The following is a 26,227-nucleotide window of genomic DNA, read 5'->3' on the forward strand; positions in this document are numbered from 1 at the left end:
ATTATTGCTGCTCGGTCAGCTGTCTTTATGTAGGCTGTGAAGGACTGCTGGTTCATGGTTTGCCCTATGGTCCTTCGATTGGTTGATGTCCTCATTTATAGGAATCAAGTCCACAAAACAGGTTCAAGACAGAAATAAGTGGAGAACCTTTGTCATGGCCTTACATGCCAGAAAAGCATAATGTTCATTACTAACACAAATGTGCATGCTAGTAGTATATATAGATAAACGGACAGTTCTTGATTTACATAAATTTGCATAATGTAAATTCAACCATACCTACAAAATTCTTAGAAAACTACAATCCCCAACTGAAATTCCTTCTACAGATGCCTTTTCATAATTCTGTTTATCATCAATATCATGGGTACAATATTTAACATCTGCATATTACTATATTTTACAATTTGCTTAAAGGTTTGCCCTTGTTTCATAGAGTGAAACGAATGGGAGAGGGCAAATTTTCATTACTTAAAATTGTATTACATAGAGGTATTTAAAGTGGTCCACTTACACAAATCTCTGTGCATGTGAGTCTATACACATAGACGTGCTTGGTTTATTAGCAAAGTATATCCATCTTGAGGTGATTTAACAATGGAACAAGGGGAAGGATGAAATTGGAGTACCCAGAGAAAAGCCTCAGTGAGTGGCCCTGCAAACGTGTCAAGAAAATGTCCCAAGACGAGACGACCCCTGGGCCTATCACTCCAGTGGTGACAAGGAGTGTCTTTACTACCAGGCAACCCATGCATATAGACCTTAGAATTAACGCCTTTCCAATGCATGTAAAATTTTGCTTTTAATTTTATGTTGTTGCCTGGCAATACGTCAAAGGTAATTTTAAAGAATATTTTTCTATTTTTTTACAAAATTAAAGAACTGTTTTTACCCTTATTCTCTGTGTGGAATGGATTGTTTTGCAATGAACTTATCCATGTCACAAACGCCTAATGTTTACACAACAGCATAAGAAACAAGTTGGTAATGGACACAAGATTTATTACTCTGAAGCATTGGTACATATAAAAACATCAACGGCTATGAAAATTAAATCATTTTTAAACCTTTGTATAACTTGCATTTGTATTTGTAACCAATAAGTAGTTGGTAACTGGTATTTCTTGCTAGTGTAAAAAATACTTTCATTTCTTGTACATCATTCCAAAACTGTTGCCTTTGCACCACTAACAGAAAAGAGGAAAAAAGAGTGCTGACAGCATGTAAAATGAGACCAACTATTACATATTACGATTTCACTTGTAATTTTATAAATACAAATCATTATTAGGTAATATTTTATGTTTCAAAAGCATAGTACAAAAATTTGAAAAGTCAGCTATTTTAGTGTAAAAGATACAAATGCAATATTCAAGGATGTTGAAATATGACAGTAACCATCCTATAACTAAGTACAAACATTGCTGAACAAGTTCTATGACCTCTTCCTTTTGATATGCCCACTACTGCTTTTGTTGATGTTGCACATTGCTCTTCAGCTGCTTAACAGGCTTTCTTCACAATTCTACATGAAAAATAATTTATAATAATGCAGAATATGTGTAAAACAAAGTCTGTACCCTAACTGTGTAAAAATTACCTTACAAACTAAAAACTTTGATCAATTCAAGGCAAACACTCTAACTTCTGTGCTTTGAACTTAACTATGGGCATATATCCATGAAACAAGACGACGAAAAAAATTTGAAGTAACAAGACAATGAGGCTTTGTATATTTTACAAATTGATGAAAAGATAAAGAAAAAACAGGCCCTTGATCTTGCTGTTGTAGAGGAGTGAGGTATTTTGGGGCCAGCTTTTGTGAAGATGGTGCCCATGTCCTCTCCCTTGCTTCCCAACTTCTAGGGAGTCAGGCACCCATTCCACAGTGAGGTCAACTAGAAGTATGCACCATCACACAATTATTGAACTGACAATGCAAGTCTTTAGGTTTGGACATTGCTGCTCTAACTGCTAGGCTACCTGCTCCTCCCATTGACAAAAGGGGTGATCATTCACTAAAATGCAATATTAAGGTGGGGGGGGGGGGAGAGAATAAAAAAAAAACAGAAAATGAAACAAATGCATTAAGTACTTGTATACTCTGTCTAGCTTAAAAAAAATGATAATAATATTCAGCTACACAGAATCCATCACTTGTGCTTTAATTTAAAAGAAACTGAAGGCTCAATGTTTTGCCATTCTAGAAATTACTTATAATATAGCAACAGGTGAGGTAAAAATAGCAGGGTGAAGGACAAATCTGACATTCCATTTTAAGGAGCAATAATTTGCACAAAAAATTGTTGTGTGCATGAGCAGGTGAGAGAGAGTGAGAGTGCATACTTTCAAAATCAATCCATAAAATTCATTCTGATATAAACATCAGCACTAGTGTATAACATTAGAGGATGGCAACAATAGGAAAAATCTGTGAAATGGAAACCTCCATTTAAAGCTCTCAAAAATTTTTAACTATCCTTTGATATTGTCAAAATATGCACAATCAATACATCTGATCACAAGAAATTTACTTTAATTGTTTTTTAAAATCTAGCTTTAATAAACAATATTAATCACAAGATGCTTTATACAATATGCCATTAATATCTCCATTTATTATGACTGCTAATTGATGGTGTTGACAATGTTTATGGACAGATGATGTTCCACATTAAAAAAACTAAGTGACTTAGCATGCTCCCCCTACATCCACAGAGAAAGAAAATAAATGTTCATAAAGCCCAGCCCAACAGTATTTTTTTTAAATTAGTGGGCTCAATTAATTTTAAGACACTCATTCATAAAACCTGAGCGAAAAGCTTGTTCCCTTCTTGATCTTAAGCCTTTAAACATCGGTTCTCATTTTAGTTATAGAATGAGGTAAGAAGTCAGTAATATCAATGGTCAGAGTTCAAATAAATCCATGTATGGTTAAAGAAACATTCACCATTTTTTATATTTTTGTAACAAATTTTTGTAACCATGTTCCCTTGCCCTAAACTCTAATGTTCATGTCTGGCATGGGTTAACCTTTACATTTTAGGAAAAGATAAAATTTCTCCTAAATGCTTTTCTACTAATTCATTTTTAAGAAATGTGCATTAGATTGTTGACACTTGGAAACAGACGTTTCACACCTTTCAACCAAATAATAATAATTATGCTTTTGGTAAAAGGAAAAATTCTCAACTGTTAACATTTTTCACTCCCCAAGATTTCTTTCTGTACACAATATGATTGTGTTTTATGCCATGCCAGCTCTGTATATTGTAATATGACAACTATTACAATAGCAAGAAACAGATAAAATCAGTCAAATAAACAAATATGCTTTCTGATAATAATATTTACAATAATCCTCATTAAAAAAAAAGAAAAACATTATAAAAAGAAATGAAGTACTCGTTCACTTTAATGAGAAAAATATGTGAGCTACAACACTGCAGTTTATACCATATAAACAATGCAGATGGGAAACCAAAAACTCTCTTTTCTGAAGATTGACAATTTGGGGAAGCAGGGGAGACACTCTCAAGATGTCACAGAATAAAACAACACTTTCATAAAAATGGCACTGCACACCATTAATTTCAGGGAAATGTACATTATGTTATCTAAGTCACACTGAGTAGGTCTTTAGGTCTTTTATGATCACATTCATACAAGCATGATCAACTTATCTGCAGTAATTAAGACACTGCATTTTAACATGCTAGTGTCAAATAGCACCATTTATTATCTGATGTTCAAGATGTCAATGACAAAAGACAAAAGCTGCTTGAAATTTTTTTAAATTAAAATTTACAAATAAAGGAAAAAATTAATACTAAAGCACAGAGCTTACTGGCTATAAAGTATCCATAAAATGAATTTGGAAGGAATCAACTGATTTTGTTACAAAAATTGTGATGCCAGTTGCCATTCACTCAAAAAATGATAATCACACCTCATTTCTGATCTAAAGTGATTACTGAACACACAAAACCAAAGAATTTTACTGCTCAATTGCACTAATAGGCAGTGATAAAAGATTGCATGTTGATAACCAGAGCTAGTGCACTAAGCCTGACAGCTTAAAAATGGATTTGCAAAAAAGGCTAGCAAACATCAGTCAAAACACAAAAATGCATTACCTTCCAGTTTCCTTTAATCTCCTTTCACCAGAGAATATATCATACTGAAAAAAAAATATTTAAACAATTTTTTTAAAACAAATACCAGCTGATAAATTACTTAGTAGTTTTACAGGGATAAATACTTACATAAATCAAGCAAAGAAAGGAAAAGGAACATGCAATAAAATTTGCTTTTTGCAAAATAATTTACTGGTCACAAAGTCAGATTTTACAAAAAGAAATTAATGGGAAGCTTGAAACATTTAAAATTATGCAGTGGACTTTCATGCTCCTCTTTTTCAGCAGCTTTATCTTCTTCGGGAAAAAACTGCAAATGAAGTAAAGACACCAAAGAATGGAAGACCTGTGATTTCAATCAGCTTCGAGGCTTTATTTTTCCTTACACAGACAAACTAACGCAGGGGAAGGAAGGGGAAGGAAAGGGAAGGGAAGGGAAAGAAATAGAAATCTTACTCACAAGTATAAATAGATGAAGAAGAAGATTAAATGTACACCCAATCGAATGAGACTTTCTCGCATGTAGTTTTTAAGCTGCTGCCGGTTGTGAATTTCAGCTGGGTCAAAGAGCCCAATGTCTCCTGATGGTTTCTTCACGAACCTGTGACAATTATGAGAACATGATATTATATAGCATCCTTTTTCTAAGCTATCACAGTGAGAGCCTAGATATTGTCTGCAGAATGCAATAAGTTCAGGCAACACAAGTCAAGGAATTACTACTGCTTCAGAAATCTACATCAGCAAGAAAATCTATTACTTTAAGCACCAGCAAACATGAAAGATTGCCTTGAATGAAGTAGAACATTTACAAGATTAACATCCTCATTTCTTTTAATACAGATTTCAGCAAACTTTTAAATTGTCATTTTTAATACATGCAGTATGAATGATTCTTTCTAGTTACAGTCACCATCCATTAAAACACCACACATGGATTTAAGTGCTTACAACTCATTTCTTTTCTCTCTTTTCCGTTCAAAATTTTTCTCTCTCATACCCTCCCCACTCTCCCTTCTAATATATTACTCAGCCCCTCAAATTCAGTTCATCTAGTTCTCTACACATCCTGGTTAGTCAGTGAAATTACTGAAGACAGGCTTACTTGTAAGTAAGCCAGAGCCCAAGTGGTGCATAGAGTAGAAAAAGGAACCAGTGCCATGTTATGAGCAAAAATATCACCAGCAAGTCGTGAGCAATAATCTCTGGTAACACCCACTGAAACAAAAATTTATATATCTTAACTTTTTCTCAAGCATCAGATTTCGTCATGCGAAAATTAACTGGATGTTATTTTGAGTTCTAAGAACACTAATGTTAATTTTAGCCATTCTTTATTGCCCGTGTCAGTATAGTACATCACTTAGTAACTTTATTGGTTTTAGATTCCCAGTTAAAACTGTTGAGAGTTTTAGCATCCTTTCTTAGCCCCATCTCCTCCCCAAAATAAAGATATTGAGGGTCCTATCATAGTTTCAAAAATAAATACAGGAATGGATTTCTCCTTATCTTTATCTCTGATGTCATGTTTTTATGTATATAAAACTTTGTTACATTTGATCACAAATATTGATAAAATATCACCTTTTGTGTCATGTAAGACCATCAACCTGAACTCTTTTACATTTCTTAGCCCTCCTATGACAAATTTTCCAAACTCCCCCATGCCTTGAAAAATATTCTTTATGTAATTTACATAAATTTCTACATGATCAAAAACCCTGGGGATGATTAAAACAAAATTTTAATGATGATGCTATGAAGTCATGAATACATTGTCCCTAGTTTCAAACATCATCACCATGAAACAGTTCAAACTCAAAAGTATTGGTTATATTTCTGAACAATCACAAAGCATAAAACTTACGAAATTGAGTCTTTCACAGCATGTCCTTGCATTTAGATAGTCACATTCAAGATCTGACAAAGTTATAACCTTAAATGTGTCAAGGATTCTAAAATTATTTCAAAAACTGGGCTACATGGTAGTGAATGAAGGAGATCATTCTGGTTTAAAATGACAAAAAGTACGAAATTTATTACCAATTTTCTAAGCTTAAAAAAATAACTGTTGATGTTGGGCAGTAATAAGATCGGCGTGAATATTCAGTATAGTGATTTAGTATTAGAATTCTACTTGTCGTCAGTTAATAATTATTTGAATGAGAGTTGAAACAAAATAGTTGTTTTAATTTCTAAATTAGTGGAGACAGCTCAAGAAGTCTTTTTTTAAAAGTAAAAGGTCGTTTACAGAAAGCCATAAACTGTAATTTTTTTTCACCTATTACATGTGCAGCTATTATATTCTTCAGGCGAGTTCCAGGTTAAGTGAATAGGAATTTGTTCCTACTAAATTTTGTTTAAAGTTTTACAAGGAGAGAAGAGACTGGAGATGACAACGTGAGACGAGGCTGGATTTGTTCGCCCCAAATCAAAGAACACGGAGTTACCAAGCAGCCAAGACGAACCGAAATGAAGACGACAGCAACCCAACGCGCAAAAAATACCCACGTACTAACAGTTCTCCAAAAGGATACAAAGTAAACAGCTAAAAAAGAAGGGCTGCTTCATCAATCAGGCAGAAAATGAACAGCAAACCATCGGGCCCCATTTCGTATCGTTTGAAATATCGTCGTTCCTTTCCTCAGGAGGGTAGCATCCAGCCAAGGACCGCTACTCTGGAGAAGTCGAGGCAAGAACCGTAACTGCAGCAGCTTGGCGGCGAGGTGCCAGGCGAGTGGCGAGGGCAGTTTGTTTACTCCCCAAAACACAGTGTCGGCAGGGGTGAAAACACCATTCAACATGGACGAGCTGACGCCGGTGTTACAGCGGTTCAGCATAGAAGTCGTGGAAGCGTCACGGCTGGTTTCTCGCGACATCATCGCGTTTTGCATGAGCGCTGTTATCCAGCCTCTGTTGTCGAGACTCGAAGCCTTCGATGTGCGTTTCAAATGTTATGCGCCGATGCCAACGGAGACCAATTTCGAAGCCTTGAAAGTATCGGCCGGCAACGAATTCGAACTTTTAGTTGTTTTAGAACATTTGGCTGCAATCAAAACCTTCAACGACCTCGCCGAAACGAACCCATCTTTGGCGTGTTACGGCCAGGTCCTGGTGCAGGAGTGTTCGGGCCTCAGCTTGGACGATTTGTGTACAGCCAACACCGCGGGTCAGCACAAAGTGCTCTCCGCCGCGAAAGTACGCGAGCATTTTGCGCAAACTGTTGCCAAAGCGGCTACCATTACTGCGTTTCAGGATGCCACTGTTCAAGTTAGATTTAAAGGTTGGTAGAATTTTTTTTTCATTGTTTCTTTTGAGCACCTGCTGTAGGTTCAAGTAGACCACACATATACTACGACCTTTGTATGCGTGAGACTGCCCCGCCCCTTACTACGACTGTCGTCTCAAGTGGTCGGTTTGCGTACTCGCTGTTCGGACTCGTAGTTTTTAATTTTCGGGTCAAGACTTAAATGGACGATGGCTAGGATGTTGAAATGCATTCGTGGACAGATGGAGGGGAAACGGCAATCCGTCCTGGGAACAAAAACACAAACAGGGAGGGCCGTATGATGGAACCTGTTGATCGGATAGTGATCATCGAAGACTGACAAAACAGTGGAGAAGGCTGCTGACCAATGACCACGCTCTCTAAGACCATGTCTTCGATCTTTTAATTCAAACGGAGCACATCGCGTGAACTGTCCAAAGCAATGTATCACCAATGTCGGTATGACGAAGTTTAAGTCGCAGTTTTAGGCCTGCACTTTGCACATCGTAGACCAACGATCGCAGGACACTTTTGGACCGCATGACTTCCCATGGGCTCAGTCCTAGTCCTCGTTCTCATTACTGACTGTTACAACCAGTGACCTGTAACGGGCATAGCTACTGCGACAATCATTAAGCAAAGGTATGATAACAGGAAATCAGTGTACCACCTGTCAAAAAAAAAAGCATACTTAGTCACTTATTTCCTCACTCAAACCACTTAATCACACACCTGCTCAGTAGCAAATGAAAAAGATAGAGAATACCCTCAACTTTCCTCAAGCTAAAATCAGATTCATCATTGGCAGAGAGTGCGATCTATCTTGGTCGTGATGCTGCGTGTTATAAGTATCCATTATTATTATGTTTCTGGTTAGACGAGAACCAGCTGTCTCTCAACTTACTAATCCCACCATGCAGTCTCTCTATTTACTAACTTTCTCTGTCTTGCAAATTACAGTTATCACAGGTTAATTCCGTTAAATGGGCTTGCTACGTTCGTAGCTTGTGACATGGTACAAAAAACAACATATAAATATTTAGTAACCCACAGCTTGGGCCCTGACAAGCAAACCGCTGCTAATTTTGTGCAGTTGTTGATTGCTTTGATTTAGAAGCACGAAAATGTGATGATCATGATGAGAAAGGAGGATTGTGATATTGGTGATTTTTTCTTTTAATCATTCGACTTTCTTCGATGTATGTTTGCTGTAAGTCGCAAGGCTGGACTAGGCAGAGCCACTTAAACCACAGCTCGTGCCGCCCTCTGTAGTCGGCAGGCTTGAATAAGAACGGAAATGTGGTTTATGAGGGGTGGGTGGGTGGGAATCGACTAGAAGGCCCTCTTTTGTGCACTCTCAGTTTCGTGTTTCAGTGTCTTTCACTCTTTTTCATGAGCACCTGCCTAAATTTTGTGTCGGACTATTCCGGCGTCGGCGACTGGCAGCGCGATGAACGGGAATCGATTTCTGGAGGAAAGGGAAGGGCGACCGTCATTTGTCAACTTAAGATGTTTTGGCGGAGGACCTGTATGTGATCTGTACCGTCTGGTAATGTAATTTGCCACCCATCTGCCAGTGAGAGTCAGTCGTCTGATAGTGATAATGTGGTATTTCGCCACTATTTGCTAGTGAAACTCAGTTATAAGGTATTTCGCCACTTGTCTGCCAGCTAAATTTAACGATAAAGTATGTTTCTCTTCTTCTCTCATATCCCGTTTTCTGTTTTAATGTTGTGAAAACAACTTTTATGTTAGCCGGAAAATCTTTCCTTCTTCTTAAAAGAAATATGCCCTTTCCCCCAAAAGACCCCACCCGTCCGATGCATGTGCATAACTCACATAAATGCCCGAGTTATGTCAACTTTTTGTCAGTTTAAACGTGAGTCATCCTGTTCATGTGCATAGGATAATACATGGACTTCAAATAGTCGTTGTTGTAATTTCAGCTCCATTGCTTGGCGTAATTAATTCAGGAATAATTTAAACAAGGGCTTTTCCAAAGTCTTACACTCAGCAATCGCAGAATCAGATTTTTGTAATACTATTATCTATGACCAACAGGCCTGGAGTTGTGTTAAAAGAATGTTTTCCACCCCACCAGCTGCTTTGGTTTATCACGCAAAGGAAATGGGAATGGTTTTGCTGACCTCCAAATGGGGATAAATTGTTGGCTTCGATAGCAGAATATTTCGCAAAAGCACGCGAACACACCGCCAGTCTTTCTGCTAATCTTTCTTCGTCCATGTTTCCTGGACTTCCTTGTCGTCGTGTGCAGGGTCGTCGTCGTCGTTCAAAATCTCAAGGGCACAGTGTGGCCGCATTTAGGGTTTCACTTCGGAGGCAGCAGGTTTTTCTAGGGTATCAGTTATTTGATATAGTTATGCATTGTTTTCTGGAAGTTTCTGTGCATTTCTTGGGCTATTTCGAAGCGACTTGCAATATGTGAACACATCCAGCTCGTAGGGCTGCTCCCAGTGCCATTTACTTTACATATTTTTTTCTGAGGAAAAATACAGAAAAACATTTTTTAACACGTGATTTTTTAAGTCTCTATTTTTTTTCTCACCTTTGCATTTGTTTCCTGTTACAGATAAATAATAAAAACAAATCAAATCGACCATTTCTGTAATCTGATTTTAAAATGATGGCAGGTAAACCGTAAAGACTGGTTTTCAGTACAGGATACTGAAATATATTTTGCTGAATAAGGATCCCATCGGCAGTGGGTAAACAATGCTGATAAGCACCGGTCCGCACACCAACCAACCCAAACAATTACACAGCACAGCTGCCATCCAGCTGAGGATAGCAAGTGTTCACCGCCATGTTTAGTCATGTTTATGCTCTTAATAATAGGTGAGCAGGCTCAGGCATGATATAGTTTATTGCTTCATGCACATAGGCTACAGTAAGCATGCTGCAGTCTACTCAGGGTGGCTATATAATACACTGTGACTTGATAATATTACAAATGAAATCTGGGGAAAAAGTTTTGTGTACACATCGGATTGCAAACACAGGTCAGATAAACATGGTCACCTCTATCGTGACATACTCTTACACATAGTTATAATTATACAAAGTTATAAATAAAAAAGCCTAGTATTGTGGTAATATCATCTGACACAAAGACAGGCGCAGTGAACAGCGGTTATGTTTGACCTGTTTTCAGCGCGTGCTCCTGTTCCTGGCCACATCCTCACTCGTCCGGCCTTGTAAATTCACATACCTAAGCATGCTTTGTGCCATGCGATTATCTAATTATAGCCTTACCCAGATTCAGATGCCATATTATTACAGACCGTGTCGCGCAGACACCCATGCCACCCACCCAACCCGCTCCTACCACACTTTCCCCAACCTCCAGCTTGAGCTCGACCGTATCTCCGCCAGTATCCGCAGTTGAAGTGATGAAGACAAATCCCACGATAACATGCACATTTACACTTTGAAAAATTGCTTGTGAGCAATTAATGTATGTTGGAGACCGATAGAGGTCGCTTGCAGCCAGCCGCCTTCCATCCGCATGTTCTCCGGTATCAGAAGAACCTAGAGAGAATTTATTTCAGTTCTGTGGTGTAAGCAAATGTGGGTCTGGAAGTACATTGCAGACCACACATATTTACAGCTTCCCTGAGGTACAATGAACATATTTCTGAGTTATCCAGTTCAGGCTGGACGACTTCATGATCAAGGGTACACGTGCAGTGACAGGGTTGGGTGACTTGCCGACAACTGTACAGTTATTGTTTTAAAATTTGCTTTAATGTCAGAGTGACAAGAACAAATCTTGTTAAAGTCATAGTTTCGATGCCCATCACAGTTATTCTTCATTTTATCAATACATGTCTAAACTATGAAGGAGTGGGCAGGTTGTTAATTGGGGGAACCTTGTCAAGCGGGTGGAAGACCGCCAGCTGACGGAAGTTCACCACGGGTGCGCTCCATCAGAGCTCCTCAGCCATTTTGAGACAAACTGAACTGAAATTATGATGTTTTTCATTTTTTTAAAGTTCGTTAGATCGAGAAGTGTACATCTATTATTACATTAGTTAGGTGAGGTTTAGGGGTAAGGGTATGGGTTTGAGCTCGATCACAACATATAAAGACAAAATGCCTAGCGCCTTCTACCTCGCCCAGGCTACTTACATTCTGCAACTGCAACTCCTACCCACCCTTCCTCACCTCCATCTACACTCTCCCTTACTCCATCCTTCATTGACCTGCCAACACATCGATTGACCTGGAACCTCTACCTAGTCGTTAGGGGTTAGATCCGGGTAGCGTGTGGGTGGTATGACCTCACGCACGTCAGCCCCATGCGTTGAGGGTTGGGAGTGGGTGGATTCGAGTGACCAAACTGATGCATAATGCATGATAGTATTCAGACTGCTACCACCAACTCTGAAGGCAGCGTTAAAGAAAAGGGACAGAAGTAATTACTACTAATACAAGAGATCCTCCTCCATCATCTCCTTTTTCTCCTTCCTTCTTACACTTTTCTGTCGATGCTCACCGCAGTTTAAAGAATCGAGGCAACATATTTATATAGCTACCCAAACTTATTATAATTTCTGCCATTCTGCATATGTATTGCCAGTTGAGACATTTGCATCCTTTTGATGGTGTGTAATTCGAGGAATTCATTTGTTCGTGAGTTGCACGCGACTTTGTGAACAGTGGTTGGTGGAGGATGTTGCACTGCTCACCATCTATTCAACAATCGCCAGACATTTTGTCAGTTCTCTTTGAAAACAAAATGGCAAGAAGGGAATCAATCAAAGAAGGCAACAAGGTTCGCAGATTTTCGTAAACAGGAGCAGACGACATTCAGCGCCGAAGTTACAAGAATTTTATCGACAGAACGTTTTTCGTCCATGGCCATCCGTGGCGCGGTGTCTTGGTCAATAAGCACTTTTGTTGAGTGCAGGCAGACATTAATGCAATATTCAGACTAGGGAATACCTTCCTTTCTTTCTTTTTTTTTTTTTATGAAAGAAAAAGTTTCGACCTTAGCAGGAAGAAAAAGGAAGAGGAAAGTCGTCGGCCGTTCGATTGCTGCAACCTTTGCAAAAACATTTTGACATTTTTTTTTTATTTTGTTCGGAGGGTAACTCGGTCTTGGGTGCTTGCGTCACCAATTAAAAAAACCTACCCAGCTCGTGCACTTTAAGTTGTTCGACATGCGCAATCAGCTCGCAGTCGTTCACCCCGGAGATGCCCAGAATCTGCTGGGTGCTGAGGGAGAGCAGATCGACCTTGACACCGATGGCCTTGCGCCACCCACTCTTTCTTCACCCACCCACTCTTCCTTCACCCACCCACTCTTCCTTCACCCTCCCTTCCTCGTTTCCTTCCCGTGCCTGTCACGTTGGAGGCCAGAGACTTCCTTCCTCTCTTCCGACCAATCACTCAATCGATTCCACCAGCACGTTTTTTTCTTTTGTTTTTATTCTCCTTGACATATTTGTCTTACTGCTAGAATATTCTTTTTTTCCTCCCTGGGTAGGGTTGTCAGGAGACTACAGCGGTTTGACAGATACAATGTTGATGGCGCTGACAAGACTTCTTATTTATCTGTTTACTTATTTACTGCTGGGTTTATCTCCATTTCCCGTTTAAGTTTAAAAAAATCCACACTTATTTGCGAAAAATACGCTTGTAGTGAGAAAAATGTAGATAACATCAGATGTGTCATCACAAATACCGGACAAGGCCAACGGTGTTTTGTTTGTCGCTGTGACCTCTTATCATTTAAGGTTAATCGACTATGAAGGTTGATTGTGGAAGAACAAGAAGAGGACAGAGAGGGTGAGCCGTTGTTGTTTAAAGCCCAGCCGCCATCGGTTACAGGCACGTCAGTACGAGGGTATGTCACGCTGTCCTGTCGCGAACAGTGTACGTCACACTGTCGCCAGGGTGCACGGTCTAGATTTTGAGGGCTGGTTGAGGGTCAGCTGGGACTGATTGTGGCTTGGTTGAAATGTTAAGGTTGCAGGTAACAGACACAAGCTGTTCAGGGTGTAGGGTGTGTTGTTTGTGAAGGTTGTGTCTGTTGTTTGTGAGATCAGGTTCAAGGAAAACATTGTCGGTGGTGTGTGAGGTGGCCGGCCGTTGATCGTGGCCTGCATAGCCATCCATATGGCTACCGCACGTACGTACACACACACGCATGTGCAGACTGTGCAGGAGGTTCCTGTGGATGCGGCATGCAGGCGGTTATTGATCTGGCAGATCGCCATGAAGTGCTCCGCACATCCAACACGTCGTCACCTCTTTACGTTTTTTTCCGGTGCCGTCACGTACTTTCAGGGACAGCCTGCTCCGTGGAAAACGGGATTCCACCGGGAGTCGCTTACGTTCCGGCATAAGTCTCTGTACAGTCTTCTTAACCGCACACTTTGCCCAAAATTTGACTATGGCGACTAGTACTTGCGGTTCTATAACATAACAATCACAAGTTCCACAAAAGGTGTTCAGCGAGGTAAGTTCTTGAAGCTGCAGCAAAAAAAGTTGTCAGTGGTTTGTACCACGGACAGGTAAAAGTGTTCCAGTTTAGGGGTTGGCCACCTTTGCTTTTTATGGAGGCAGTAAACGTTGAGCTGGTAGAAGCAGGCGTTTAGAAAGCTTGTTCTTGTGAAGTCAGTGTGACAGGTTTGTTGCACAGCAGCTTACCGGTGGTGTGAGCTCTTTTGTCTCGTTTTTCCTTCTGCTTGAGATGTGGGAGACACACAAACGTGCACACGTACTGACACATAAACGGACAGAATGCTTAATATTTTTAGCTCCAGTAAAACTTGAAAAGTTATGTTTCTGGGCACGCATCGGCTTGGGGCACAGAACGCCATTTTGTGCGCAGCACCCGGCTCACTGTCTCCAGTTATATCACTTGGGTGTCAGCGTGCTCCGAGGACAATCTGGAAACCGATATAGTACACCATCACTGCGAACTCTGGCTGGCTGTTTGGACAGTGAGAGCAAAGAACAACTACTGAAAGAACCACCAACAACAGCAACAACCCACATCTATGGCATCACCTTCCTACCTCGACTCTTCCACCCCTTTCCCCTCAGAGGTGCGAAATCGCTTGTAGGTGGAAGCACTTTTCCCCTAAAAGGTTGACAACAACAACAACAACAACAACAACAACAACAACAACAACAACACACACACACAAAGAGACAGCCGACAGACTCCTAGGATGGGAGGAAACCCAACCTCCCACTTCCGCTACCTCGAGAAACGGCAATGATACTGTACCCGCATTTAGCGAAGAAACGCCAAATCGATCTGTTTTCTTCAGGAATTCCTTCTTCCTTTCCTGACTGGGGCACGGTGACAATTAATTCAATAACTATTGATTAAGGTCAGCTGAGGTCGGATATCTCCTTAGTTTTGAAGTCCGTAGGTCCAAGGTGCGGGGCTTGTAATAACTCTCGCTACACTCAGGCAGTGTGCATCAGTGTTGTCTAAACAGTTTGTACGATCCGCGATGTGTTTATCTGTTGACTCTTACATCGCGATGGATGAGGCAGAAAACCTTGCGAGAATTTATTTATGCAAGATCAGATTCCAGCGTATCTTGAAAGCATCAGAGAAAAGGAATTTCGCAAGGCCGCGGAGAAATGAGCTGTGTCAGAAGTAGATGATTTGTGTGCGTGGAGAGGCTGGTGTACAGTAAAGACTAGACATGTATATTTCTTTCTTTTTTTTTTTTTCTTTATCTCCCTCACACAGACTCACATGTTGTTGGGTCATCAGTGAGAAGTGGCAGGCAGTAGACGACAGTCACGAAGCTGCCGTCAGGTCGACTGGTCGTGGGCGGTAGAAAGTCGGTAAAGTCGCCCCTGGCTTGATTGATTGCAGCCATTGGCCATTGTGTGCAGCGGCGGACTATTATCTGCCCCACTCCTTTGTCCCCAATAATCCCCTCTCTCTCTCTCTGTGGTTCTAATGGCGAGTCGACATGCAAATTTCCCCATGGGATTGGATTTTTACGGAAGAATGTGATTTGATTAACATTAATTATTTATTTGTTGTGAAGAGGGCTGAAGTTTTTCCTAATGATTCACTCATAAGCATTTTTTTTCACATCTGAAAGATGTGTTGGTGTTTTTGATGATGAAAACGATGATGGTGATGGTCTGCAGCAGCAAAAAGCTAGTGTGATTAGTAAACTAATTGAAAATACCATAAAACAACTTAGACATTATAATAAATAGCAGAACAAACTAGTCCCCGCGTTGGTTACTACAAACCGTTTGACTGTCACTCGGACTGGTATATTCGTGGTCCTTGTACTGCTTGTACTGCCTGTACTGCTTGTACTGCCTGTACTGCCTGGTGTATTTATGGGGCAACAAATCTTGCACTGTCACAGGGATCAACACCATCACTCGTGCCATAAACAGAGCGTGCTGACAGCTTCACTAAAGAGATTTCCTATTTCTCAACAAGAGAGATGATTACCTTCATCAGGCATTAAGCTGCTTATCTTTCACAGTGTCTAGGTTTTCTGTCATGCGTATCGGACATGCTCGTGTGCGTCGCGCGCTGCATACAAAGAATATCTCCGGTCTTGGTGGTACCTGTGTACACCCAGTCTTGGTGCATGTGTACACCCAGTCTTGGTACCTGTGTACACCCAGTCTTGGTGCATGTGAACACCCAGCGTAGTTACACCTTACCGGAGTGTCTCTTGCCCGAATATAGACCGCTTCTCAGTCAGATCGCATAACAGATGCAGAGATTTGAAGGCGAGTAGGAGGAGGCAAAGGTACGCAAAACATGTTGAAGATAGATATATGTTTGGGTGTCACGATTTTGTGTGTGTTTATATCACGCGCTCACCCAGGAACATTCTCCTCCTTAATCTTCTGATGACGTCGGATCTGGCCGCCATTTGTTTGTTTACTTCCTCACCTTGGGCTTACAGAGTGACAGTGAGGAGTAAACAATGCGCAGAAACAAGAGAGGGAAAGTTAGGAGTAAGTAGTTCGCAGTGTTTAGAGAGAAAAGCTTGAGAAGTGGTATTAACATAGTAGAACTAAACTCTGTATCGCCACTTGTTGGTCTCTAAGTATTAACAGATTCTCTCTGAAATTTGTGTTTCAAGAAGGTGAAGGAAAACTTATTTCAAAGATTGTAAGGGACTAAACTACTTGAGCAAATTAAAATGCCTGCGAAAAGTATGCAGATTGTGCAGACATTGAAACATATACATACACACATAAAGAACGTGCACGCGCGCGCGCACACACACAGACTAACAGCTGTCATTAATTAAATGTTTATCTGCTACTGACTTTGCAAAGATTAGCAATAGATAGAAGTTTGAAAGACGCGCGAGAGTTTTTAATTTCACTCCGCTGCACACAATTTCCTATTCCCTCTACGGTTTTCTCCGTTTCTACTTTTGTGAGAATGTTTTTTGAATGTAGCCGTTACGCTCGTCATCCTCTTGAAAGCAGTAGACATCACCCTAGGGACGGCGACCATCAGTTTTACTTCGAACTATTTTCTGTAAGTTGTCGCAAGTTTCATCGTATTCTACATCGGGTTTCTCCTCCAACTCCCCCACCCCACTTCCATCAGTTAATTAGTTTATTAGTGTCCAGATCACAGCCACATTATTGCCATCGAGCAAGGCGTCACGTGACCCTTTCCTCGTTATTTCTTTATCCTGCACATGATAGTCTGGTGTCAGGAGAACGTGCTGCCACCTAGTAGATTGGAGGGTGCGGGTGTCGATAGTAAGATAGATGCAGGGAACTAAACCGGAAATACATTCTCCTCATTCAAATACGCTGTAGACGGGTGTCACAGCCAGAGAGTACACGTATACCCGGACAAAACTACTGTCAAAGCGGACACATCAGTCAGACGATGAGGAGGTGTGGCTAAAGGATTTGGTTTTCATCTCCGTCTCACGAAGTGTTCTGTCACTGTTGCATTGCACAATGACCATTTTTCGCAGCTATGAAAAATTGGCCGACACTCTTCAGTAGCTGCCTCCCGCTGTCCCACTGTCTAACCCTCACCTGCATCCTTTTTGCAAACTTTTTCTTGTGGTGCTTATTTTTCAAGAACATTGATGTCATTGCCATGCAGGGAAATGCGATTTATAATGGCTTTGTAAGTAATAATAATATCATCATAAAATTATTGTGGCACCAATGTCTGGCCAGTTGCTGTGACAGTACCTAGGTTGCTGACAATGTAAAACACCCTCCCCCTCTCCCAACACCTGTCACCATTATTTTTTTTTTTAGATCATACTCGTTGTGTTTACCTGGTGGTAATACCTTTATCATTGTATCGTGGTGATGGCATGTGGGAATAGCAGTATAAACATTGACATTGTCACTCATTTGCATGTCGGGTGTGCAGGCCAGGTTGTCTGGTGAAGGCGAAAGCCTCCGAAACTACAGAGCAATGGATGATAGAGTCCTGTATGTGTCCGTCACGACAGACTACTGGGCTACTTATCGCAGTCCTGTCATACCTGAGGATACATGTTTGGTTTATACGAGATAAGAAAACGAATTTCTGAGCGTGATTTGCTTTTATCGGCGAGACAGAATTAATAGGGGCATAGTGGGGTGGAGGAGGAATGCGCCCTAGAAAGGTCACTCACTCCACCCTCTACCATCTGACATCGGTATGCTCATGTCTGACATATTTTTTGCTCCATTTCAGACATAACATCAGGTATTCAATAGCTTTTAATTGAGGAGATTCATTTAGTCTGTTAAAAGGATTTTCTCGATTATATAATAATAAGCATAATGATCAACATCATGTAGCGTTACCATCATAAAGGTTGTGGTGGTGTTCACCAGCCTGCTGGCTATTCCCTGCACACTTTTACTTTTTTTTCTCTCTCTCTCTCTCTTGTGGCTAAAGTCTGGGGGCAGGGGCTGTGTTACAAACACGCATACAGTGACTAGGGATTTGTTTACAGGATGTCAAAAGGAAAGTTACGGACACTTCACTGAGCTTGACTCTCCTTTGAGTTCTTTCTGCACTAGCTATCGAGTTCTAGTAAACAATATCAGCAGCAACCAGCATTTTGCCCCCGGCAAGCTCGTGAAGACCTTGCTTTTACCTGTAAAGATGGCTGTTACCTGGGCCTGTGTACCTTATATCAACACCGTTGTAAATTTCCACCTGGGGTTGTAGCTTTGAATGAGAGGTAGAGGTAGATGATGCCTGGACTCGTCTTCCAGTAGCACCAAGCAAAGTCCACGTCTGGTGGCCACACAGCAGGAGTTGTACAGCCTGTCCTAGGTAGTAAACCTCGTGTTGTTTCCCAGATCCTCTCCAGTCCATCCATTGCTGCTGCGATCCTGATGCGAATGTCCGCCGGCAGCCACCAATTTTGGAAAGGGTGGCTCTAAAGTATTTAAAACTGTTAAGAACACACACACAGGGAATGTATCTGACATAAGTGGCGTTACTTGTCTACGATTTAAAATACTGTTGACCACAATTATTGGGCATATATTGTATATATATTATATATTATTTTATATATTTATTTAAAATATTATATGTGCTCTGAAAACATAATTTGTTGACCTGAACTCCAACCTTGTCAATTAAAAGCGAAAGTCAAAGGCCAGTTGTAAGCCAGGGAGCGGTGGTGGGTGAGCCAGGGAGCGGGGGTGGGTGAGCCAGGGAGCGGGGGGGGGGGGTGAGCCAAGGGAGCGGTGGTGGGTGAGCCAGGGAGCGGTTGTGGGTGAGCCAGGATGGGCCTCAACTACGCGGTAAACACGTTGTCGCAGTCATCGACCGCACACAGGGCCGTCCTCCATGCAGGGGGTAGACGAGAGGGGAAGCACTCGGCATCTCCTCGGGAGTCGCCATCCCAACAGGTAGTCGCATGGAGGTCGTGGTGCTCTGTCGTCAAGGCATCCGCGCGTGCGCGTCTCTGGAGTGCAGTGGTCGACGTTGTTGGGGAAAGATCGCGGGAAGAGTGAGCGGGGCTGGGGCCAGAAGTGTGTGTGTCTGAGGGGGAGGTTTCTGGGGGATGCGACCTGAATATATTGAGCGATTTTTGCCCGTCGATCAAGATGTGTTAAGCCCCAGAAAATTTTTTTTGCGGCTTACTGGAAATTAGAAATTTCGAAACAGACTCAACACACACAACAGACACAAACATGCAGGCCTGCCCCCACCCACACACACACACACAGAAAGAGTGAAAGAGAGATTAACAGGTGAAAGAAATATAGTTTGAAATATAGGTCTTTAACACGACACATATTTTGGAATTTGCGCTAATATTTGGATGGTGTTTACAAAGGAAATTCATCTTTAAAAAATTGCCCTAGTCACTTGATTACCAGACGCCCGGTTCAGAACGGCTTTGAGTGCCATCAGCTGGAGAACGAACAGTGCAGGGAAAGCAGAGGGTCAAAGTACTGGCGTCCTAACCCGATGACGAAGCGGTTCAAAACCCGTGTGGGTGCTGTCGACTTAATTATTGGTGATCCTGAGGTAAAAGGTAAATGGAGGTAAAAGAAATGAGCACCATCCTCACACAAAAAAAAGCTGGTCCCCGAGAAAACTGTGTCTCTAACAGCTTACTCCCGCCATCCCCGCCTCCCAATAGGTATAAAGAATAGGAAACCACCTTTACCCTTTACGACCAGTGCGGAGTGTTGGAAAGGCAAGAGTCGATGTCTTGGTGTTCGTGCGCTCGTCTCTGCTCACCTCCCAACGTTCGCTCGATGACGTTGCAGCAGCTGACGAGGCTGAGTTTCCGCGAGACGAGTGTTTGCACAAGGCGTGCGTTACTACAGTCGTCACCCGTCGTCGATTCTGTCCTTTGCGCCTTGGATTAGCTTGAGCGGAAGTAACTGGTGGTTGTAAAACAACAGAGGAGAGCAGGACAAAAGAAACCTTGACATTATTGACTGTTGATTCTTTCTTATGTTGTGGTGCGTGCTCAGCACAATGAGTTCTGACTGTCAGATGTGTGAATATATTGTGTGTATATATATATATGCACTCTAAGTAATCAGCACATTGATTGCATTGATTGTCAGGCGCAGTGTTGTATAGGTTCTGGTGTGCACACTAAGGTTGGGTTCCAACAGGTGTTTTATTCCCTATTGCATCATGGGGAAAGTGTGTACCCAATCCATAAGACGTGTACACGGCTTCACCACCACACCACCGATCAGCTCATACAATTTAATGTGAATGGCAGATGAAAAAATAAAACGTTTAATTTACACTCAACATCACGAGTTCACAGATAGGAAAAGATGGGGTTTTACAGACTGAAGTGGTGTGCAATATCTGAATGTCGGATAGAGAAGTGTGAGGTGTATCAGATGACAGGGCTACTGTCTGTAATTCTGTCCTTGTCTGGCTGTCCTCTGTACCTCATTATCCCAAACTCGGAATCACGACCCCCTGCTTGAGGCACGCCAAGGACATCGTGCAAAATGTTTTCTTTGTTTTCTCCTCGACACCCTGTACAGGCTGTATACTGGTTGCACTGTTTGCTTCTTTATAGGCTCTGCTCTTTCTCCATAAATTATCAAATTCCAATCATACTTCTGCAAGACACTCTTTAATTGTTTCTATTTATGTGAAATGAAAGAATGCTCCCTCGTTCAACATCTGCTTGTTGGAATCGTGCTCCCTCTTTCACAAGCAGACATAAATTATTCATTTAAACTTGTTCTTAAGGGACATTTGCAAGGACATTTTAAGTAGGGACATTTGAAGCCACAAGATTTGTTTTCCATGTCATATTTACAGCTTCACTTTTCATTTGTTGCGCAAGTTTTACTGTTCATGTTGCCTATGTCGAGGGTTTAGACATGACCCTCGTGTCACAGCCGAGCGCTGTACGAATGTATATTTATTATCATCCCTCGGTTTCTCTTTCTTATCCCCGAACTCCACCCTCCACACACACACACGTTTCAGCAGTTTCCCAACGGCGAGTCATGTCAGTACAGACTTGTTTACGGTTTGCGGGGGTCACGGCACTTTCCTTGCCCTTGACCCTGACCATGACCTGAGCAAGATGTCGAGTGCGGTGGGCGAGCTGGCGTGTGAGTGCGTGCCGTTTGCAGAGACACTGCCGCCAAGAAGCACCCTAGACACAAACACGTTTATGTGCGAAGTAACCTCCGCCTACTCCGCCCTCCTCAAGGCTGTCACCCCCCCACACACACACCCCACCTGCAGTCCCGCTAACCGCATTTATCTGTAACCGCTGGCTGTGGGTGCAGGTGCAGTGGTCCCGTTAACAAAATGCTGCTGTAGCATGTTGCACTGAATAATTACAGTCGGCCTCGGTGGCTTGACCCCGCTAATAGCTTTAGGCCCCCAGAACATTAACATGCTGTTGACCATAATTAACTCACGCAAATAGAAAGCAATGCACTTAATAGGCATGTGTATGTTTTATGATTTAATACACTCAGGGGGGTCGACTAATGCAGAAAAGCTTGGGGGGCTCCCTAAACATATTAATACAGTTCGTCATTGCACTGAATTTTTTTCACTAAATATAAATTGTGGAACATATTTATGGTAGTGAATGATAAAAATAAAATACTTTGTGCGTTTGCTTTTAGGTTGTTTTTTTTTCTACTCATGTCTTCTGCGATTTTCTGCAAAAGGCCTCAAAACGGAAATAAGTTCACATTTAATTATTGATGACAAAACCAAAAATAAATGAAAACCAGGGAAGTATAGCCTGTGAACACGAGGGCTGACTGAAGTCTGCCACATTCGAAACAGATGCACGGCATGGGCTCAAACACTGCGTAGTAGCTAATCGTTCCTATTAAGAATGCTAATTTAATTAAGACCCCTGCAAGGGAAAGTGGAAGTCGGTCGTCGCTGAGGCCAACAGAAAACGAACTGAGGGCGTTAGTTGTCCAGCTTTTATGAAATGTCTTCAAACATACTTTGTGCTCTCTGTCGCAGATCCTTACACTCAGGTGAAGATCGTTCGATTCCACGACACCTACTTTGTTCAGCTGGTGCCGGCTATCTATTTCCACAACATGTGGCCATACTGTGCCAACGCATGGGGTCAAGAAGATGCCACCACATCCTGGCTGACGCCGGAAGTGACGTCACACTGCCGTCACATGGGATTCTTCGCCGTTCCTCAAAAGTGTCCTTACAGGTCTCGTGCAAAGAAACGCGGTTTCAGACTTATTGCCTTTTTTTTTTTTTTTTTTTTTTTTTTTTTTGTAAAGTTGAAGAGTATTTAATATCTTTAATCAGTGTAGCATGACCAATAGCTAAAATTAGATTAAAAATAAAGTCATCCGTCCTTGAAACATACCCTAAAAGAAAAGTTTTGGGGTCAGTGGAGTGCTTGTTTATTTTTCGCAAAATTCAGTTGAAATGTGAATTTTACAGACTTGAACAGTTTAGAGATAAGAGTTTCAAAGGTAACTACTATGGAGGTCTTTGTGTGTGGGTCTTTTCTGGCCATTTCTTGTAATCCATGCTAATTTTTGCCTGGGTTCAGCCAGGAGGAGACCCTGTGGAGGATCTCGTTTCAACGGGCGGAGAAATACCTGCTGTCGTACAGCTTTATCGATTCGCCGCAAGGCGTCATGAAGCAAGTGGATCGCGTGCTGCGGATGCTGCGGACGTCAGATGCAGACGCCTTCCGCCCCCTGTCGGCGTACCACCTGACGACGGCCGTGCTGCACGCCTGGCGCGAGTGGCCCGACCCTTGCAGCTGGACAGCTGCCCGCCTGGGGGAGCGCTTGCTGGCCGTGCTGTGCTGGCTCGTCCACGCGCTGGAGCAGCGCGAGCTGCGTCACTTCTTCGTCCCCTCGTGCAACCTGCTGGCCCACTACACCCCGCAGCAATGCCTGGAGGCCGCCGCACGCCTTCGGGACATCCACAACGAGTTCTGTCTGGCACCGGAGCAGAGCATTCGTCTGCAGTGCTGATGACATTTTAAAAAAACAACAACAAAAAAGGATTTGGGGTTATGGTGGGGTGGGGTGGAAGCGGGCAAAGAAGGTTTGAGATGGTATGGGCGGCGATATGTACTTTCTCCGTCGTACGGGTGCATTTACGGAGGTTCGCCCAATGAGGTAGCTGGGTGGCTTCGCGAGAATCACTCTCTCGCAAACACACAACACAGACAGGCAAATATTCGGATAGAAACTCTCTCAGGGCTTCAGGAAGAGTAATGGTGAGAAATGTTTTAGGAGGTATGACTGTTTGCATACAGTCCATAATCGCGGGCATCTTGTCATATTCAATAGTATTATAGACAGGTAGCTGTGTGTGTGAGTGCGTATGTGTGTGTCCACACCCTAGTAAATGTGCACACGGTTACATCACCATTACTGGGTTCTGCACTTACATTCTGAGAAAACAGAGGTTTGATGTGCGCTGTATGCATGCAAATACAGAAGGATAGAATAGGACGAAACCAACCTCTGCCCCTTGTCGCTCTGTCTAGTCCAATAAAGCCCTTGTTAACGAGTGCTTATAACAATTAACACTCGCAGAATTATATTCTTGGCACAAAAAAAAACAACAAAACAAAACGAAATGTAAGTTTCCTCCCTAAGTCGCGGCTTGTTTGTATCATCAAATGTGATTAGTGTTCGCGGAATGTTCTTAGATGTTCATAACATTGTTTGTCCAAACATTCTTTGCTACAGTATGCTTCTTCTTCAGCCATTTTATTTGTAAGTGTACACGTGTCATTTTCCCTGGTCTCACTGAAGTATCATTCAGGTTTCGAATGAAGGTGTGGCTGTGTGAAAGTATCGAGATCTCAGAGCAGTGGTATGTGTGTATGTGAAAGTTTCGGAGGTCTCACAGCAATGGAATGTGTGAAAGTTTCGGAGGTCTCACAGCAATGGAATGTGTGAAAGTATCAGAGGTCACATTAACTTATATGGATGTAGAAGGGCTTTGCTCTGTGTTTGCACATTTTTGATTGGCTGTGGCTGAGTGACAAAAAACATTGTCTCAGTTCACGCTATGAAGTAAATAGTCGTTTTTCTCGCTGTTGTTTTCTGTTTGTTTGTAGTGTTTTGTTATTTTCAGGCTGCACTAAATTCACTGCAGTATTTAATGATTTCTTTAAGAGCATTATACTCACAGTAAACCTCAGAAAAACGCGTTTAATTTTTTTTAAAGTTTGGTGCCATACACACAACTGTTGTTTGTTTCGTCAAGAAATCATTATCTGGGTTCATGCATCTCACCCAGGGTGTGTACAAGATGATGGAGTCTATGACCAGAAGGTCGCTGACCTGATGACCTAATACCTACAGCCCAGATAACCAGCATTGAGCTTTAACAGGTATTAGAGAAGCTGTCTGGCACCAAATAAAAATGCCTCGTTTTACTTACAAAAATCAAAGCCACAAAGAACAGGGATAAAACGAAACTACTGAAGTTACATTCAAAATGGATTATCATATCTACCATGCTTCAACGTTCAGTTGATATATCACTTTGTAGGTAATTGCCTAGTTTTTAACAAGTCTGAGGACAGATATTTGAGAAGAATTATCGGTTTTAAGGAGCATAAATCCGAGGTGTCTCAAGTTGTAGATATCTAAAGACAGACGTTCGTAAGTAAAGATTTTAACGACTCTCAGTAAGCTGACAATTATTTACTTTCTAAAGAATCAATATTTTCTTGCTGGCATCTTTAGCTATATGAAAGACTTTAAAAATAAAATTTTTAATTGGTGTGGCAGCAATAGGAATAATAAATTGTAGCTAGGAGAGACATCACATAATGTTATTGCTCTTAATCTTCTTTGGAGGATTATCAATAAAGCACAACAAATAGTTTAAGAACGACTATGACTTTCCCGTTATCCGAAATTTTTTCGCTTTAATTTTAGAGAAAAGAAGCCATCATAAGCTTCAAGGTGTTTATTAAGGGGCTGCATTGTCACATGCTGTGCACTTGCCTTAGCTATATGGGAGATAATTTGTGATCTTACTCATCACGAGTTGTCGTGGCTGCTGCACCTTAACAGAACATTTAGCACCTGCTTTGAAGCACTGATATACTCGGTGAATAATGTGCAAGAACTGGTAGTATAGAGCCAGTTTAAAGTCATAAATGAGTTTATTTTCATTTTGAATACCACATAGATCATTTAATTTTATTATTAATTGTATGTAAAAAAAATGTTACATCGTTCAAGTAGGACTAGTGACTGAAATGACACCTGAAATATAAGTATCCCATGGTAGCATACTGTCACTGATGAACACAAAGTCTATAGAGCGCACACTGAGGTACCCTCGACATCATCACTAAGCAGGCAAAGTCGCCTTTACTGTAATCTGTGAAGAGGTCCCGTTCGCGATGTGGTCAGAAAGCGACGATCTGTAAACAAACAACAAGAAGAGCCTTTCCGTACGGCTGGAAATATTAAGATAGTGGTCAGGGTCCAAGAAGTACACAAAAAAAAAGCTTGAAAAAAAAAAACCAGATAAGAAAATTGTGTCAAAGGGCAATTCCATATAATTTCCTTGACAGCCGGCGGGCGGTCATGGTAAGGTCGATTTATGACTCATCGCCGGCTACAACGGGTAGCGCCAGGCTACCCGGAAAACGGTCAGGAACTCGGCCAATCTAATTATCGACTGGGTGATCAGAGCTGGGCAAATGAAGGTGCAACTGAAGGGCAGTTCAGGCTTTCGACTGGCCAAAACCTTATCTTTTACAAGAGCTACTAGGGTAGCGACCGGAAATATGTTTTGAGATATGTAAATATTATTGTGGATTTTACTTTGTATCTGTATGTTCGGGCGTTGGGAGCGATCGCCATTCAAACC

General features: G+C 41.7%; 2 protein-coding genes across 3 annotated transcripts; one reads left to right on the forward strand and one right to left on the reverse strand.

Moving 5' to 3' along the window:
• Nucleotides 1–985: 985 nt before the first annotated feature.
• Nucleotides 986–6,872, reverse strand: LOC112570114 (protein cornichon homolog 4-like). The gene is given in 6 exon segments (XM_025248354.1): nucleotides 986–4,180; nucleotides 4,597–4,737; nucleotides 5,242–5,354; nucleotides 6,004–6,072; nucleotides 6,674–6,693; nucleotides 6,696–6,872. Coding segments are annotated over 6 exon segments (426 nt in total). The 5' UTR covers nucleotides 6,748–6,872; the 3' UTR covers nucleotides 986–4,149.
• Nucleotides 6,804–24,427, forward strand: LOC112570112 (cyclic GMP-AMP synthase-like). Of its 2 annotated transcripts, XR_003100586.1 has the most exons (4): nucleotides 6,804–7,419; nucleotides 22,364–22,568; nucleotides 22,920–24,267; nucleotides 24,303–24,427. XR_003100586.1 is itself a non-coding variant. In XM_025248352.1 (3 exons), the coding sequence occupies exons 1-3, from the start codon at nucleotides 6,939–6,941 to the stop codon at nucleotides 23,350–23,352; spliced, it is 1,119 nt and encodes a 372-aa protein (XP_025104137.1). In that variant the 5' UTR covers nucleotides 6,804–6,938; the 3' UTR covers nucleotides 23,353–24,427. The 2 variants fall into 2 exon arrangements, 1 of the variants encoding a protein (XP_025104137.1); XM_025248352.1 differs by having other exon boundaries at nucleotides 22,920–24,427.
• The last annotated feature ends 1,800 nt before the right edge of the window (nucleotides 24,428–26,227 follow it).

The sequence above is a fragment of the Pomacea canaliculata genome, linkage group LG8 (assembly GCF_003073045.1).
Source record: "Pomacea canaliculata isolate SZHN2017 linkage group LG8, ASM307304v1, whole genome shotgun sequence".
Lineage (NCBI taxonomy): Eukaryota > Metazoa > Mollusca > Gastropoda > Architaenioglossa > Ampullariidae > Pomacea > Pomacea canaliculata.